Genomic DNA, 19,840 nt, shown 5'->3' with positions numbered 1-19,840 from the left:
TTAGACTCCTAAACCACTTAGGTGCCTTCAAAAATTTTACCCATTTTCATTAGAGCAAAGATTGACATGTTCAAAGTCACTCAGACGATTTACGTGAACACTCATTCATTTTTAAATTGGAATGGGGCTTCTAAATCCCCTCGTCAGCTTTGGAAAACTTCATCCAGAGTCTGCAATCATTCAGAAGACAATTCATTCAGAAGATTATTCCCTGCACACATCTCTCCCCATCTTTAGGGGCGCCAATCAGCATAAAGGAAACTGCACTACAAACCTAATCAGAGAACAAAATGAGTAGAATTAGAATGTTTGTTTGCTGTGGTGCTCAGTAATTTTTTGGTATCCCAAAGATCATTTTGGGGGTGAGGAAATTCAGTTGAACCTGTTTCTATTTATTTTCAGATGCTACAGCTTCCAGCACTAGGTTCTAGGCATATTGGCACAATATTCTCTGACTGTTCATCAATCATGAAACAGACCCTGGGGAATACGTACTGCGTGACGTCTCCAAGAAATCAGGTGTTTTGTATTTTTCAAATAACTTATGCATTAATGGACAAGTTCAATGTAGTACAAAATATATACTAATGACCGGATCTAATTAGACAGTAAATCATAGAAATGTAGGGCTGGAAGGGACCTCAAGAAGGTAATCTAGTCCAGCCCTCTGCACTGAAGCAGGACCAAGTAAATCTAAACCATCATTGACAGGTATGTGACTACTGTGTTCTTAAAAATCTCCAGTGATGGGAATTCCACACCCTCCTTGGAAGCCTATTCCAGAATGTAACTATCCTTCTAGCCAGAAAGGACTTTTCCTAATATCTAACCTAAATCTCCCTTGCTGCAGACTAAGTCCATTATTTCTTGTCCTACCTTCAGTGAACATGGAAAACAATTGATCACAGTCTTCTTTATAACAGCCCTGTTATCAAGTCCCTACTTGGTGGTCTTTTTCTCAAGATTAAACATGCCCAGGGTTTTTAACCTTTCCTCCACAGGTTAGGTTTTCTAAACCTTTTATCATTTGTTGTTACTTTCCTCTTGACTGTGTCCAATTTTTCCATACTTTTCTTAGTATGTGGCACCTAAAACTGGACAGTACTCCAGCAGAGGCCTCCCTAGTGCTAAATAGAGTAGAAATCACCTCCTGTGTCTTACATACAATACTCCTGTTAATACACCCCAGAATTATATTGGCTTTTGGGGGGGGCAGTTGTATCACATTGTTGGCTCATTAAATTTGTGATCCACTATACCCCCTCCTCTTTTTAAGCAGTACTACTGCCTAGCCAGTTATTCTTCATTTTAGATGTGTGCATTTGATTTTTTCTTCTAACGTGCAGTACTTTGCACTTATCTTTATTGAATTTCATCTTGTTGATTTCAGACTAATTCTTCAATTTGTCAAGGTGACTTTGAATTCTGATCCTGTTCTCCAAAGTGTTTGCAGCCTCTCCAGGCCTGGTATCCTCTGCAAATTTTACAAGCACACGCTCCACTCCATTGTCCAAGTCATCAATGAAAATACTGAATAGTACTGGACTCAGGAAAGACCTCCTGTAAGACCCCACTAGATATGTCCTCCTAGTTTGACAGTGAATAGTGATCACTACTCTTTGAGGATAGTCTTTCAACCAGTTGTGAACCTACTTTATAGTAATTCAATCTAGACCACCTTTCCCTAGTTGCCTATGAGAACGTTATGTGGGACTGTGTCAAAAGCCTTACTAAAATCAAGATCACCACATCTATTGCTTTCCTCCCTACCTGCTATGCCAGTAACCTTGTCAAAAGAAGGAAATTATGTTGGGTTGGCGTGAGTTGTTTTTTGGCAAATCTAGGCTGTCCACTATTCCTTACCTTCTAGGTGCTTACATATTGATCGTTTAACAAATGGTTCCAGTATCTTTCCAGGTATTGAACTTAGGCTGATTGATCTATAATTCCCTCTATCCTCCAGGTGAGGGTTGAAGCAGATTAGTAGGAAATATTGTGCTGCCTCTGACAATGCTCTACTTGTTTTGCAGATACAGTAGAACTTCAAATATACAAACACCAGAGTTATGGACTGCTGTGAGCCCCTGCTCTGAGCAGTTTGCCCTGAGGAGCATCCCATAGCATCTTGAATGGAGGTTGTTCATAACTCTGAACAACCTCCATTCCCAAGGTGTCCATAACTCTGAGGTTCTACAGTAAAGAGGGGCCTTCAGTCCTGAAAGCTGTCACACCAGCACTTCCACCACTGCTAAACTTATATGGACCATATAATTAATTCAAAAAAGCATATCAGCCAGAAAAATAAGGCTCCAGCAGCCTCAACTCATCAGTGGAAAGCACAGGAAAGACAGAGACTTCAAAGGTAGTGGTGGTGAAACCAGGTGTGGCTAAATTCAGTGGGCTATTCATTTGTATCCGAAGTTGCAGGAAGAGAGAATTTGCATTGTAAAAATTATCAATGGAGCGTGCAGGGGTGAGGAACCCACAGCTAGCAGGAAAAAGGATCTTTAACTGGGGATATATTTCAGAAGACTATAATAAGAGAGGGAGTGAACCCCTAAGTTACCCTTCACCCGAGGAGACAAGGAAAACTGGTGCCTTGGACTCTGCGGGGATCCTGGCTAAGAGGTAATCAGCTATTGCTGGAAAGGGAAGATTGAGGAGGTGGCTCTACAAAGTCTGTAGCTTGTTAAGTTAGGTCTCAGCCCTTAGAAAGTATACTTTTACTATTGTTTGTAACCATTCCCATTTTTATCCCTTCTATTGGGTATCACTTAACCTATGTCCTTTTGTTAATATACTTGTTTTATTACCAAGTCAGTGCTGTGTATACCCTAGTTAAGTTAATCAGCTGTAATGTACTGACTCTTTAAAAGAGCAGCAAACTTAATATCATCTGCAAATGTACAGTTGCAGGGGTTGTGCATTGCAAAGATACATCTCTGAACAGTTCAGAGGCTGGAGTTCACTGGTTGTTACCTGCTAGATGAGGTTTGGGCCAGGAAAGCCTTGAGGAGTTTTCTGGGGAGGAAGACAGACTAGTGTGACAGGGAGCTGACACACAGTCTAATCACCAGGAAAGCTCTCTTGCTGAGGCAGAAAGGTAACACAGTGGCTCACAGTTCTGGGTACCCCAGCAGAATGTTACACCTGTCCATTCCCATGGGAAATTGACACACAAAGATAATGTAATCATTTCCAGCAGCAAGCCTAGCCTAAAGCACAGGCACTATTACAGAGACAGCGGAAGTGAGATTTCTCAAGTCTCTGGAAAATTCATTTTCCTGCAACATTTTTCAGTAGCAAGGGATCAGTTCCCATTGCAATTCACTGCTGGAGTTTTTCATAGCACAGTCTGCTGCAGAGGCTATAGTCCAACAGCCATTTCCATCTTGAGGAGCACCCACCAGCTGTTAAGTGTCTATTTCTGAGGCCATTGTGCCCCCAACTGCTGGAAGGGAGAAGGAGCTCTCTCTTGTCTTCCTCCTCGCTTCTCCCACCAGAGTCTCCTGCCATATGTTTGGGAAGTGGGTAGGCTCCGCTATTTATATCCTCTTCCCTCATGGTAGATACTAGAGCTCTTCTTAATAAGCAGGAGCAGAGTAAACCTGGCATGACTTTTCTCAGTGACACTACTGCCCATGTGGTTGAGAACAGTGTCAGTAAAACCAAGAAACACATTACTTTTACTTTGTTGCTGCTTCGGTGGCACTTTGGTGGGGGGGGGGTTCCTCCAGGTCTTCTGCGGCACCAAAGGACCCCCCGCTGCTGAAATGCTGCCAAAGACCTGGAGTAGACGCCCCTGGCTGCCGAGTGATTGAAAAAAAAATTCAAAAGATGCCTAAGGCACAGGGCCCTCTTAGGCACAGGGCCCAATTCCAGGGAATCGGCTTAAAGCCGGCCCTGTTCGGGAAGCTATGGAAAAACATTGCTGGAGCATTCTGATTGAAAATGCACACAAACAAAACTCCCCAACTTCATGGACTTTCTTTCTGAACTAAGACTGAGCTTGAGTATATATTCAGTGAGACTACTTGCTTTTGTGCATTCTAACTGCCAGTTATTGAAAAAAAGATGCTAATAAGGCATTGCTAAAAAAACTAAACAAACCTCCAAACAGAATTTAATTTTTATGATGGAAAACTAACTTTTTTTAGCTACATGATTAACAAATGGACAGATAGTTAACTCTCCTGGAACTGGGACCTTGAAATATAAATTCACCCCATGTTTTTTTCCTCCCTCTTTCAAAATAGATCTGGTAAATCACTTATAGCTTAATGAGAGAGAAGCTTGGTCTTTGTGATATTTTTATGTGATAGTGAAGTGATACAGATTCTTCAGTACATCTTCCCTGTTTCCCTTAATACTGAATTTTTTTTTTTTTTTAAAAGGGCACTGGAAATAGTTCCTGGTTTTTCATATTATGAAGCGTTTGAGCCAACTGTATAGACCAGAATTGGCATCAGGACTGGATAGCAGCATTTAACAACCTCTTACACTGTAGAAAACTCCCACCTATAACTAATGTGAGATGCTATAAGAATTAAAGAAATATCAAGAGGCAACAGGATCTAGTGGGTGAGGCACTGGATGGGGAAAGGGGTGTGTGGCAGTAGACCTGGGTTCTAGTTGCAAGTCTGCTACTGACCTGCTGCATGATTTTAAGCAAGTCACTTCACCTCTGTCCTGGTTTTTTGTCTTGTATACTTAGATTTAAGCTCTTCAGGGCAAGAACTGTTTCTTATCCTAACACACTGGAGCACTCCAATACAAATAATAGTAATAGGTTAGTAATGTAGAAAGGAAACATCTGGGTTGGAGGATTCTGGCCTAGAGGTAAACAATTCTTTTTCTTGCTCTCTGAATCTTTGATGTTTTCTCAGACTCATTTCTCCCATGATAAGTTGTTAAAAAGAGCTCAAATGCAGAACCAACACAAGGGCCTAAATGACTTAATATAGCTAGAACCAGTGAAATTTCAGATGGCCATTAATGAAAATGAAACACAGAGTTGTGCTAGTGAACGTTCTGCCAGTGAGTGAAATGAAATGGGAAACCAACGAAGTCTGAAAAAAACAGATGGCTCAAGGCAAACTTAGGGAAAGGATTTAATTCCCTAGAACTTGAGTGCATATGCACTCAGAATAGACTATTAATCAGCTTATTGTGGAATAGCATAGCCCTTGGATGCCAGAGCAATATGCTGATCTAGTACAAAAAAACATCCCCTTTCCCTGCCACCACCAAAAAAACCCAACCACATTCTGGAAATGCTGGCTTCAGCTGATGAGAAGTTATTGGAAAACACATTACCGTTTGAGAGGCATTTCACAGAGTCAGGTGCCTGAATTCCCATTCTCTTGCCCAGGGCCGGCTCTAGCAATTTCACCGCCCCAAGCATGGCGGCATGCCGTGGGGGGCGCTCTGCTGCTCGCCGGTCCCGCGGCTCCGGTGGACCTCCCGCAGGCGTTTCTGCAGACGGTCCGCTGGTCCCGCGGCTCTGGTGGAGCTGCCACGGGCGTGTCCGCGGGAGGTCCACTGGAGCCGCAGGACCTGCGGACTGTCCGAAGCCACGCCTGCGGCAGCTCCACCGGAGCCACCTGCCGCCCTCCCAGCAACCAGCAGAGCGCCCCCCGCGGCCTGCTGCCCCAAGCACGTGCTTGGCGCACTGTGGCCTGGAGCCAGCCCTGCTCTTGCCACTGTCACCAGGAGCTTGTCTACATTTGAAATGCTACAAGATCACAGCTTCAGATGTCCACTTTGAAGCATTAGAGTGGCCTGCTACCTATGCTAGGGGGAGGGGTTCTCTCTTTGGTTACGTAATCTACCTCCCTGAGCGGTGGTAGCTAGGTCGATGGAAGAATTCCTCCATGGATTTTTTCGCACCCCTAAGTGATGTAGCTGAGTCAACAACTTTTTCCATGTAGACCAGGCTTCAAATTCTCAAGCAAATACATTTGGCTGAGAAAACAATGCAGACTGTTAAAAGGCTACTGGGGAAAGGAAGACAGAAGTGAGCTGCCACCCCCACAGCTTTAGGGTCTTGGAATAGACATTAGCACTATAGGCCACTAAGGGTCCCCAGCACTTGTGCTGATGATTTTACCTTGTGGAAAATCATTCATGCAAAGGATACACAGGATCTCACTAGAAACTGAGGAGCAAAAATATCCAGCCAGGACAAAGGTACATTATGACAGATCTGTAAAGTTCCCTAGAAGCTAAATATAAGTGATTCTTTTAATATACAAAGCTCCAATGGGAAATGTAAAGCTATTGTGAACAGCACACGGCAAATACTCCATGTCTGTACAGAACTGAAACACCCCTGCGTACAATTCTCAGATGAAATACATCACACCTGAAAAGAGCAAGGGAAAAAGTAATGAAGAGGAGACAAGAGTGTGGCTTTTCATAGGCTGCCCACTAGCTCCCAGTACAACCCCTGCCCCCCCGTGAGAGTGCACAGCAGGACTCTACAGGCGCATATGGAAGCCTGGCTCAGCAATAGCTTCTAAAAGAGACACTGCAAATGTCAAAAGGGCTGTTTCCCAAGTCTATCCCTGCCCTCTTCACACACAATTCACAGTCCCCTGAACATGGGCTGGTTGTATGGAAAGGTTTCACTGGAGAGGGGAAGGAGTATGGTGACCTGGGGGAACAGCATGATCCACTGAATAAAACACAAACGTGGGACTAAGGAGACCTGGCTTCTGGCCCTCATCCTGCCTCTGACTCACTGTATGATCTTAAGCGAGCCATTTAAACTTCAGTGCCTCAGTTTCCCCATCTGTAAAATGGGGATAATAAAAACATTTGTCTTCATTGGAAAAGCACTTAGAGATCTCCAGGAAAAAGTACTATATGAGAGCTAAAAGTTACTTATTAATAACTTTTCCCCTTCCCCTTCTTAAGTCGTTACTGGCCAAGTTCAGCTGACGTTTGTACTTGGTCATCCTCTTTGAGGCATCTAACAAAAGGAAGTGTCCTAGCACAACAAAAAGTTTCAACAGCTCTGTTTTGAATCCTTTGGTAGCAGGGCTGTAACTAGGGTGGGGTGAGCACAGCAGCGACCCAGGGCACAGAGCCACCGGGGGTGCAAAAATGGGGTAGCACAGAGGATCAGAGGCCCAGTGGTGTCAGCCCCCACCCTTGCAAGATCAGAGCCAGTGGTGTCCAGCCAGAGCCCAGGGTGCTCAGGGCCCCCCTCCCTGCTGGATCGTGGAGCAGGTTCCCCAGCACTAAGCACCTTGCCGCCCCACCACGGTCTGAGTGCCAGCTTGGCTCCTACTGAACATGCTCATTGCTCAGTAACATCTGGTGAAACTGCTGCCCTTGCTGGGAATTAAAAAAGTTAAAGGAGGGAATGGGCAGGGTCTGACCAGGGGGCAGAAACCGACAGGGTGGGGGGTGTCAAACAGGAGGAGGCAGGGACAAGAGAGGGGCTGAGGAGCAAAATTTGGGGTAGGAGTCAGGGTTCAGCCCAGGGTTGAGGTACTGCCAGACAGTGGCAGAGGGGGTAACAGTTACCCTGATGGGATGAGCCACCTGCCCTGTTTGCAAAAGTGAGGGCGGGGGGACAGAACAGTTTCCATGCTTAGGAAGAAGTGTTTGGAGAAGAAAAATTAAGTCAGTCTGGGTTGCTTGTGATTTACAGCTAGTGGAAGCCACAGTAGAAACAAAGTAGTAAACATTGCACAAGTAAAACATGCCTTTTTAATTCCTAGTCAGTAGGGATAAAACACATCCTGCTCCCTGCTTTAGGAGTGTTTTCCTGTTACTGTGACCTACCCTTACTTGTTTCTTCCCCAGCCTGAGCCAATCCTTATTACAGAGCAGAATAAGGAGCCTCCCTCTGATCTATCGTTATAATGCTCCAGTATCTGGCCAGCAAGGTGCACTCACACATCAGGGAACTGGTACCTTCACGGCACAATGGCCCTGGATGCTAAACGATTGTGTGAAAAGTAATGTGGCAACTAAAAGCATCATAGAGTAGCTTTTATTGTCTACATACTGTATTGATATGCAAAAATAAATGCATTATAACTTCTCTAATATTTTAACTCCTTATCTAAAAAATCCCATAAGGGACGCAAATATGCTTGCACCACTCGCCCAGGGTGCTAAAATGCCCAGTTACAGCTCTGTCTGGTAGTTCCAACAGTCTGTAGTGAGCAGATGGGGGTGTAGTTAGCACTATTAAGTGACCTATTAATCACTTGCATTTACACAGATCTGTTAAGTAAAGCATCCCAGAATGTTGGCGAGGGAGAAATCAAGAGAGTGAAATCAAAAGGCACATCTAGGGTTTTGATTTAAACAGTGTCAGCAAATGCTCTCAAAAAGAAGAAAACCCTTCCACTGCAGGACTGTAGCCAGAAAACTGCACTTAAAGTATTGAAGGCTTGGCTTGAAAAGCATCTCAACAGCAATAAATACATAGGGAAATATATTGGAAAGATAGCCTGTTTGCTTAGCTTGTAGGACAGACAGCAGGCCGAAGTTCAAACCCAACCTCAGTGTTACTTCTGTAAATTTGGCATTCCCTAGGGAAGGCAAATCCAATCTGCAATGCCTGTAATAGCTACTAATAATTCACACTTCAAGTGCTTTCCACCTGTGCTCTCCATGCACTTTACAAACATTCATTTATCTGCAGCAACTGTGAGGGAAAAGTCAACAATGTAAAACTACACGGATGCACCAATCTGAACTACTTATCTCGGTATCATCAGCCGTGTATTGCTGATGATTCTCCTTCAGTTTTAGCTTTTGGTGCAGAAGAACCTGCACTGTAGGGCTTCGGTTATCATGAAGAAAGTTGCCCTGGAATGCAGTACAGGGGCGGCCAGGATATCCTGGATGGCCCCAAATACTCCAGACTGTAGTCCTGGTTTTACAGATGGAGAAACTAAGGCAAAGAGTTTAAGTGAGATGCCTAAAGTGACACAGCTTGGTCAAGCATATACCCAGAGCTCCTGCCTCTCACACTCGAACCACAAGACCCAACTTTCCTTTGCAGCTAACTATCAAATGAGTTAATTTTGTAAAGAACAGAACTGTTCTGCCGCACTTACCTAAGTAGGCTAAATGTATTGATACTAATGATGGGAGAATGTTAAAAGGATAATCAGATTGGAGGCTGTGCAGTCGTTGCAATTCTGTATGGCCATTGCATGTTTAAAGCAAAGAGGAGCCCTTTTTTCAGTACAGCAACTCTAATGGAAGAAAATACGAGAGCACTAAACATTGCTTTTAGCACTCGATATATAATATTCATAATACACGTGGAATGGAAAATGGGGATAGGGAAGTGGAAAGAAAATGAGAGAAATTTTAAATCTCCAGAAAGCTTTCATTTAAGTTCTGAGCAACTGCACATGTAGATTTATTTTATCCAAACTGGGTTTGCCTCTGCTTAACTCATATTCTTACTTGTTTTAGTTGAATGGCTGAGCTATGCCAAGAAGACATTAGGAACTGAGAGGTGGTGCTTTGTTTAGGAAGTTCTGAGGCAGATGTGATACAAAATGTAAATTCATCCCAAAGCACAGACCTGCACTGCCAGCTCTGGAATCAAGTTATTCATAGCACAGGAGAGAGAGCTGGGCCAATACTGTAACTTATAAATGAATGTGCTTTGAGTGTGTTTTAGCATCTTTTCATAACCATGAAGTTTCTAATGAATTAGTTTGCTGGCAGGAATATTACCCTGACAGCAAACTATCAACGCATATTGCAGAATATTCCTAGGGAATGAGTGGTGAACCTGTAAACAGGAATATTTGTTTACATCAACATCTGATTCAGAGTTCTGCTCATCCAATCAGGGAGCAGACCAAAACCACATGATCATTCTGAACAGCTCAAATTTCAAATACTGAATGCTAGCAAGAAACCCATCAGTGAACTACACACTAAGAATTGTGCACAGAAATGATTCAATGAATAACTTCAAAAAACAAATGTGAGCAAGTTGACCTGTTGACCAAGTTGCTCGGTCCTCTTCTGCCTACAGTGGCCCAATTGGTTGAATTACATTAAAATTTCCTATATACAAAACATATAGTGCCAAATTCTGCCCACAAGCAAGTGACCATTGTTCCCACTGAGATCACTGTACACGTATGTGTCAGGATGGAATTTGGTCCCTTGGTGTTACAGGATTTTGTGCTGCATTTGCCTGCATATGGGAGCTTCTTTGAGAATACACAGCTTGGTCACCCATTAATTATCTATCAACAGGCTTTTGTTTATGTTGGCAGACTTGCAGGATGGGCATGGTGGGAGGGAGATATGGAACTTTCCTCTTATCTGGATCTATGATCTCTTTATATGAAAGTCAGCTAAAACCCATTTTTTGGTACATTAAGAAAATTACTGTTTTACTCCTTCATAGAACAGCAGACAGTCACCAAATAAGCGTTTGGCTTCTGCAAGGCCTTTGTGAATGTGTTGGAGAGCTAAGTGACAGCGCTGAATATGGTCTGTGAGGGAAAAGTCAACAAATGTAAGAAAGTCTGTAGTTGCTACTGTAATTGGCAAAATCCTGTTTTCTGTTTTGGAATGAATGTTCATGCTTCTCAATATTCATTCTCACCCCTTCCTAAGGGCTCTCACCCAGCCATTTTAATATGATGATGATGGAGTCACATAATGGAAAGGACCTAAAGGCCGTTAAGAATATTCTAGTTGTTATTTGGATGCAAGTCAGGCACGAGTGTCAACTTCATAATTGTGAGAGAGCATCTGGGTCTGATCCTGTGAGGTGCTGAGTGTCCTCTGCTTCCACTAACTCGTCCATTTAAAGAGTGCATTAATGGAGAAGATTGGAGGATAACATCTAATTACAGCTCAGTGTATCTGAAATCCTGGCATGTCTGCTGTCTTATCAGGTTTTTTGGATAGATCTGTGAACTTTATTCTTCTGTCTCTGTCCCTATTATCCTTCAACAACAACCTTGAAGGAGAGTTCTCCTTGGAGACTAAGGACACTACCAGTGTACTGCATGTTGCCTTCCAAAAGCCTGTGAGTGGAAACTTCCAAGGTTGCTATATAAAACAGCCCTGGGCACGAGGAACCACGTAGCTGCTGACACATGACGCAGGAGCATCATGGGAGTTGCAGTTCCGTGTGTGGAAAGCCATTCCCTCTCTCTCCTCTATGAGGCCCCTCAGAGCCCAGGAACACAGGCAAGAGACAACCCCCACATCCACACACACACTTCCCCTGCTTGAGTCGCCCCCCATTCACAGCTTCTCTGCTACCCAGTCTCTCCCCAGCCCTGCCTTCAGAGCGTGGCCACCTTTCAGCCATGCCAACCAAGGAGGTGGGGGTGGGTGGTTGGACGGAACAGGAAGCCCTTGCCCAGGGCTGCTGTGACAGAGAAAGCTGCTGCTGGCAAAGTTGACAGGTGGAAGTATATGATTCTAGTTTTCTCCCAATTCCTTTGCCAATGTATTGCGCCACTGAAAATGCAGACCTTTATTTCCAGCTAACTTGTCTTACAGAATAAAATTCTTTCTTGGAGAGCAATCCAAATAGTCTACACCATTGGTGACGTGGCCCAGGTTTTCAAAAGGGCTCAGCACTCACAGTTGAGCCATTCCCCCTTCCCCCATCATCTAGGCACCAAAATAAGTAGCTCTTCCAAAAAATCTAGCTCAAAATGTTTTATAAACAGACCCAACCAGAAGCCTTAAAGTTTACACTCAAGTTCTTATGTTTTCTTCAGGTAATGTCAGATTTTCTGTCTTGGAGGGGGAACCTAATATACTGGCCACAGAATGCAGGCCATGAGGATGCTACACTTGGAAAAATTCTATTGCATATATAGATACAACTTAAGCTGTGTGATATATGCAGTGTTAGGTTTGGAGGAAAAAATGATCCAATTAAAGAACAGGAGAGATTCCTCCAATATCTTTGGGATGGAGATAGTCCCTATTGCTGCAGTTTGGCTTTTTTTTTAAAATGCATTTAAGGCTGGCAGCCAGCTGGATAGTTCCAGAAATGGAACCCCCCTGTTTAGCCACAGAACAGGTATAGCATGGATAGTGGCAGTACAAGCTTCCTTTGATGGTACTAGAAATGTGCCTCTAATCCATTCTGGAGTTACCATCAGCAGCGTGGAGAGAGGCCTGGTTCAGCCTCCAGAGCCCATTTAATCCTCAGCCTCTGCTGTGACTACCAGTAAAGCTGACAATTTTGATGAGTCTTGAGCACACACCTATCTGCTAGAAATTGCACGGAGACCAACCAATGCAGAACCTACCTGACAGATGAAACCAGTAGATGAGCACTGCCGAACCCATAGGCTGAATTTCCGCTTTTTCCTTTTCCGTAGCTCCCGCTCTGTGCATGTGGCAATGAAAACTGGGTCCTCATCGATCAGCGGTTCATGTAGCACCTATGATCAAAATAAGTACATTACTTTGTTTAGAAGTAACAGTACTACAAAGTCTCCCAAGGCAATGTTATCTGTCATGATTGCACTTGCCACCCTGTAAAAGAAAGAAATGCTACTTTTGCTCAGTTCTCTCACTTAGAAGCACTATGGCCCATCACCACAAGCCAATATGCTCTCTTGAGCACTGAGGACTATGTGAAAGAAGTGAGGTACTTTGGACTCTGTCCCTTAGTCTCTCCACCCTAATTTTAATTGTCCCCAATCTTGACATTAGACTGCATGTCCTCCTCGTCACAATGTTATATGCCTCTCCAAGTGATTTATAATGTGAAATTATCCCATGAGAACTTCAAACACATGCTTATTCACCGGATGTTATTTTATTTTGCAGAGCATTATATCCTATGGTATTTTGCAGGTTTACATGACATAGTTATTGAGCAAAAAATAAACAGCAGAGGGGGAGAGAAATTAAAGAGGTACTCAAGGGAGATAAAGATGCTTTCTTAGGCCACTTGAGAAAAAATGGAGATGAAGGAATTTTGTTCCCAATCCCAGGAGCTGCAGAGGAGAAGGCTCTTGCACCAGCAGCAGTGAGATTCTGTGAAAAGACAGGCGGGAAGCGGGGGCTAGATGAGCAGGGACAGGAATATAAAGAGGTAAGTTCTATGATGCAGACTGGAGAAAGTCTATGGAGTGTTTCAAAATGGGGCAATTTTGCACCAGCAACATAGCATGAATGGGGAGCCAGGAGAACGATTTGAGGATGTGGATTATATAGTTTGTGCTTCTTTAAGTGTGCGTGAACAACAGCAGCAGCATTCTGCGTGCGCTGGGATGTGAGAAGGCTATAAAAAGGAAGGTACAATAGTCATGCTGAGTGGAAACGAAGACATGAAGTGGGACACTATACACATTTTCAAAGATTTGCACTGGTTGCAAATGGCTTCTATTAAATAAGATCATAAAAGTTTCCATACTGGAACAAGATAACTGATCCATCTAGTACACGGTTCTGTCTGACGGTGGCTAGTCCTGGAGGCCTCAGAGAAAGGTGGAACAGGCCTGACCGTCCACAGGCAACCTTAATTCCAGCACTTCCTATCTCAAATATTTGACTTAGCAATCTTAATATTCTTTTAAACATAATTTTGTGTGTGGAATTCTTTAAAAAGGTGGAGTTCCTTTAGTGCTCCAGGAGTTCCTTATAGAAGAGTGTTCCTATCACTCCTATTGCCTTGTGGGCCACCACTGTGGCCTAGGTTTTTCCAATGTGGATATGCACAGTTGCACAGTGTGAGGACATAAAACACAAAGAGCCATCCCGTGAGCAGTAACTATAGAAATGGAGGACTAGGAAGTCCCTCTTTTGAAGCACTCCCTGGAACACATCTTGGTCCTCTCTGGTAACTGTGGAGGATCCGGAACTCTATAGCCATTACACATCTCCCTTTCCTGATGATAAAAAATAAATAAAACAAATCAACCACCTGTGTGGGTCTTATATATATTTTGATTTGTGTGTGCACACAAAATAAACTTCAGTTTAACAGGTGTATTAATCTGCATGCATCTAATTATTAAAAAAAAAAAAAAAAAATCAGGGCACTTTCTTTTAATGCCACTACTGCATTAAACATGGAGTGTGTGTGGAGATGTGGCACACCCCTTGTAAAGCCACCTCACAGGTAGCCACTTGTCTCTCAAAATTGAAGTTGTTAAGACATCATTCCTTCAATCCAGAAAGGCACACATGTTCTCAGGCCCGTGGCTGCTGCACGACTCCATTTAGACACACTCCAGGTTTTAATGGCTCATAAAAACATTCACGGCACCATCTGAAAGTATTCTTGCAAAATGTACAGATTACCTACAGAAATAGAGATGCAGACGTGAGGAGGCATGCAAATTCTCCTGACTGTTGGGGAAGCTGCAGTTGCCAGCCCACCAAGTGCCAGTTATCCCAACACAACTGAACCTTCTTCCTCTAGGATCAAGTCAAATAACTTATAGTTTAAGTATACACAGCACTTTGCACGTTTGTAGCAAATTTTCATTTGAGGATCTCGAAGCACATTGCAAATATTAAGTCTCTCAACACTCTCTTGAGCTGGATATTTATACATATTTTGCAAATGGGGAAACTGAGATACAGAGAGGTTGTGACTTGCCCAACATCATCTCACTTAAACATCTGTAGAAATCTGTATTCAATCACAAGCCTTCCTAAAAAAGGAAAAAACAAAAAAAAGGAGGGTTGATCATTATTTATTTCCCTTTTTCTAGTCTCAAACTGGCTATTGTTCAGTATTGTGAAGTGTGTGTGTGTGTGTGGGGGGTGTACATGTACACACACATCCTCTAGTAGATGGAATCTGCCCTGCATAACAGTACCACATGTCCACTGAAAAAAGGTGTACTCAAGTGGCAACAGATGAAGCATTGACCCCAGTAGCTGAGGCTCAAAACCCCCTTCCCGCTGGCTTTTCCAGGCAAAGGCAGTGATTTCTTTACATGTGTTTGTTGGGGAGGGATGGGATACCAAGGAAATTCTTCTGTCCGAAACAATGTGAGCCAGATTCTCAGCTGCTTTAAAATCTGTGTAATTGAAACTAATGGAGCAACAACAGGATCTGGCTCTCTGTTAATTGGTTCTGTACTTTAAATAACTTCCCAACCTGGAGCAGGGGGTATTATTTCCTCTATGCACATTTCTGTTTGCCTTAACATATGCTAAATATATCATAGTACAGGGATAATTAACTAGTTTTTGTCAAGGTCCAAATTTCCTGTAAAAGTCCAGACTCTAGAGAGAAGAATATAAAAACCAAGAACGATAAGAAGTAAACAAGATTTCACTGTATGTTCAAAAGCACCTGAGGGTCTAGATTTGGCCCATGGTCCATCTCTTGACTATCCCTGTCACAGTACCATGCTCTGTTTACCTCATTCTTCAACTTTGGATATTAGCTTTCCCATCCCCTTGTACAAAAGGAGTTCACAGAATTCCCAAGTGTGATGTCTTCTGTAGCATGTGCACCTCAAAAGAGAGCATGCAGAAGTTTAGCATGCATTTAAAAATATACGATGTGGATTTTGGGATAGGAGACAGGAATTTGTGTCTCTGAAAAATGGTAAGCTGTCCCAATAACACATGTAATATGATGCCCCTGGATAAGTTATCATCAGCAGGAACTGAAGGCAGGACCTCAAGCATGTTGGGAATTGGCCCTGCTTTGAGCAGGGGGTTGGACTAGATGACCTCCTGAGGTCCCTTCCAACTCTGATATTCTATGATTCATGAGCCTTTGCTGCCCGAGCTAAAGAATCCAGGCTTCATAACTCCAAGGCTGTACCAGACTCACAAGCCTCCTGTGGACTAGCTACAAGAAGGTGACAAGCACCACAACCTTCACACTGATTACATAAACCATCCAATCAAGATAATGGAAAGGAATTTAAAGGAAAGAACACACATCTGTTGGGGAGGCGAGAGTGGGGAGAGAGGACCAACAGGAGATGGGCCTATGCCAAAACTCCTGATTTGAAGACTACAAGGTTTGGTAATACTAGAAATCCAGATATGGATAAGGCAGCTGCAGCTTGGATAGCATTTTTTAAAAATTATTAAAGCCAGCCAATGAAAACATACTGGTGGGCACACAATAACCTTGGTTGCCTCAGGAAATGTTAACTCAAACCATCCAGAAACAAGTGACAGACTGGAAACCCCCCATGCACAAAACAGCCAGCCTCCAAAGTTCTCCAAAAATCCCTGGATCAGAGAAAAATGAGGGAGGGGGTTTCCACAACACAATTGCCATAGCTATAAAGAGGACACATCCAACCGCCCATCAGAATGAGCTCTTTTTTACCATTTCCCCTTGTATCTGTTCAACAGGATTAGTATTTATATTTTCACTTGGCCCTTACATTCTGGATCTGATACTTAATCTTATACCATCTGCACCCTGGGCAATTTTCAGAGGTTTTTTTCCCCCCTCTTGCTTCAAGCTGGTGAAGCCCCAGTCCCTCAGGATGTTGGGTATACAATTCCTGTTGACTCCACAGAGAGCTAGAGCACTGAGCCGCTTGCAGGATCAGGTCTGGATTGTATTTCAGTATGATACTTATTCCTCTGATGGTCTTACTATTTTTAAGAACAGACTTAAAACCCCTTTCTCATCTAATTATTTTTGGTGTTTGATGTTCAACTTGAGATGGCTGAAGAGTGCTTTTAAAATCAACACACACATTGACAAGGGAGCCTAAGGGTGGGGGAAATGGGAGCTAAGAATGGCTGTCACCTTAAAAAAAAAAAGAGAGAAAAGAGTTTCCGTACAAAACAAAACACAAATATACAGACTGCGTGTGGAGATTCAGATGCTTAGTCATCACAAACGTGGTACAGTTGTTTCTATTGATTAAGTTTTCAGGCCTTGTATGGGGGACGGTATATGTAGGAGTCACATTACTCGCTAATGGGATTTGTGCTTCTCAAATGTCCCACAGGAATCCAACGTTCCGAGCATTTACAAACATTGTTATCAAGCTTCTAAGCCCTTGATTTTTGCACCCACTGAAGTCAATGGATGGGATGCCCTGTCCTCGGAATATTTTCTGTGTTTGATTTGCTGTTTTGCCTTGACACCAGAGACAGCCCCTTGCTGGCGTAGCCTAACATGAAGGGTTCTGTCTCATGGCTCCTAGCTCAAACCGATTAATGTTTGGACCGTGAACTGCTGCACTGTCCTGAATTCTACAGCCACCACGGTTGGCTGGTCTCTTTCTCTTCCCGTATGAAATAAGCAAATTTCCATTATTTGCTACTCAGCTCTATTCATTTTTAGCGCTTCCATGGCAAAATATTTTAAGATAAGACTTGCCATGCTGGGTCAGGTCATACATCCACCTAGTCTGGTATCTTGTCTCTGATCCTAGCCAATACCCAATGCTTCAGAGGAAGTCAAACACTCTTATAACTCATCTCTTTTTGCAATACTATAGCACAGGAAACAGACAAAGAATGTCCTTTTGCTGCTCTCCACAATAAGTCAGCTTTGCACCCTGAAAGCATGAGCTTGATTAAAAGGTATTTCAGGTAGAACGTTTTGAATTACATTTGTTTTATTATTTTCCTAAACTCCTGAATGTGGGAAATAGAATTGTCCACAGAGCTGTTTGCCATATTTAACATTTTGTGCCATGGATGGAAGAGTAAATGATATAGGTTGTGAGAATTTTAAGCTACATTTCCTTGATCTTGGTTTATTTGGTTACTTAGCTTGTGTGGCAATAATCAGATAAGTAGCGGTAGCAATAATAGCACAGGTTTCCATGGTTTGGTTTCTCAATGTCTTATATGAAATTTGCTCAGCTTACAAGCCTGAAGTTCCCCCCCCCTCAGCTGCAACCTGAACCTGGAATCTAAAAATCCAGCTGGGTTCTATCTGCCTCCTACACCAGCATCAATCATTAAAAAAAAAAAAAAAAGAGTCCACAATTAGAACTTGACTGACATTTTTGCCAGCACGCAGGCAATAAGATCCATCGCTGCAGGGCCAACAGCCGTGAAAATATGTTTTGATCAGTCAGGCAAAGAAACGTGCCTTACGAGACAGAGCCAAACCAAAGTGGCTGGTCACCTGCAACTTCTATTGTTTTGAGAGTTGCAAGCCTCTCAGATTCTTGCTCAAGAGAGCAGATGCTCAGAGCTAGAAGGTGCCACTTACACTCAGTCATAGTCACACTGCATTGTGTCTTCATTCTGTAATATCTAACTCTCTCTACAGGCAACTCCTCTGCAGTTTCAGTTCTAATGATCAACCTAGAGTATGTAGCAAGCTAAGATTTCAACTGTCAATAAGTTAACTCTTACCTGGGTTTGGGAAGGCCTAAAAGTAGAGTCAAAGCCATGCTGCAGAGAGTCCAGAAAAGGCTGAATTTTGTAGAGGCCATGTGTCATCTGGCTGGAACGGAAGGCCACAATGTGGAAGTACTTCAGGATTTTCTCAAACCGCGGCTGTGTCATGATCAGCGCAATGCTCTTGTTGCTGTAGAAGCCACTGCTCCAAATGCTGAGGACGGACTCGCAGTGGTGAATGCTTGTTGAGATCATGTAGCCTAGGAAGGCTTTCATTTCTGTTAGCGTGACATCCATCCAGGCATCATCTTTGCCAAATCTCTCCTGGTACTTCTTGGCATACATGTTGGTTTGTACCACCATGTTCTTTAATACATTGTCAGGGACAAAGAGCTGAAAAAAGTCCATGGCACTGGCAGTTGGGGGCATTTTATGGGTTGGACCTAGAACAAAAGTGGGGAAAAAACAAGCTCATTTCTGGATTAACTATTCATCATAGTGGTTAGTTAGATTGATAACTAACAACTATTAGATCATCCAATCCCTTGCTTCAGCCAGTGCAGGAGAGTTTCCTGCAGTACATTGTGTAAAGACTAGACAAAGTCCCCAAGTGATGGGATGTGGGCCACTTCCCTTGTTAGGCTATCGCACTGAATAAACAACTGTGTCAGAAATGTTTTCCTAATATTCAACCTTAGTTTCATATAATTATTTCTGGTTACACCCCATATATCACTCTAAATAATTCCTGTCCCTCTTCAGTATTTATGCCCTTCAGCTAGTTATAGACTGTCAATTTCCTCCTAGGTCTAGTCTAGGTCAACACAGCTACAGTGCTCGGGATGTGAAAAATCCACACCCCTGAGCAATGTCGATCTATCCCCCACTGTAAATGCAGCTAGATCGATGGAAGAACGCGTCCACTGACCTAGCTACCATCCATCACTGAAAGCTGTGTCTACACTACAGGGTTATGCTGGCACAGTTGTACTGTACATATGACCTTAGTCTCTAAGCCAAGCTATACATATTTAGCATTCTTAATCTGTCCCCATATATCAGTCCTTCCAGCCCCCAATTGTTGTCATTGCTCCTCTGAATTCTCTCCAGTTTGTCTATCTTCTAAAGAAGATGGTACGGCAAATGCAATATTCTAGGATCAGGCACAGGACAGCCATATTGAGAGAGGTTCTTGCCTCCATGAAAGGTGACATAATTCCCCATGCAGTCAAAACCTGAATGGCTTTCTTTGCTCCTATACTGCATTTCAAGCTCCTGTCAAATTTGCTGTCCACTATCAGCCCTCTTTTTCAGTGTTACCTCTTGGATGCTATTACCACAAGCTTGCTGGTTACTACATACACACTGGCGCAATATTACATAAATCACCATAGTATCTAGGCCATGGTATCTATGAATCTGATTTGGTACCCTCTGAAATCTATGGAATTTTGACATTGATTTCAATCAGAGCAAGATCAGGCCTTTGTAGAACAAACTAAAACACCATACGGACAAGTTTTTCTATCTTGCATTATACATGATTCTTGTTGAGATATGT

General features: G+C 43.1%; 1 protein-coding gene across 1 annotated transcript in view; it reads right to left on the bottom strand.

Moving 5' to 3' along the window:
* The window catches only part of PGBD5 (piggyBac transposable element derived 5), an 82,421-nt gene that overhangs the window by 19,023 nt on the left and 43,558 nt on the right, over positions 1-19,840 (bottom strand). Inside the window, exons 2-3 of the mRNA XM_030556857.1 lie at positions 18,295-18,722; positions 12,282-12,416 (exon numbers count right to left, since the gene is read on the bottom strand). Of these exons, the coding sequence (XP_030412717.1) occupies positions 12,282-12,416; positions 18,295-18,722 (563 nt within the window). The remainder of the gene's footprint in view (positions 1-12,281; positions 12,417-18,294; positions 18,723-19,840) is intronic.

Source organism: Gopherus evgoodei, chromosome 3 (genome assembly GCF_007399415.2).
Source record: "Gopherus evgoodei ecotype Sinaloan lineage chromosome 3, rGopEvg1_v1.p, whole genome shotgun sequence".
Classification (NCBI taxonomy): domain Eukaryota; kingdom Metazoa; phylum Chordata; order Testudines; family Testudinidae; genus Gopherus; species Gopherus evgoodei.
Note: the sequence above shows the minus strand (reverse complement) of the source record. Positions and strands in the feature narration are given on the sequence as shown.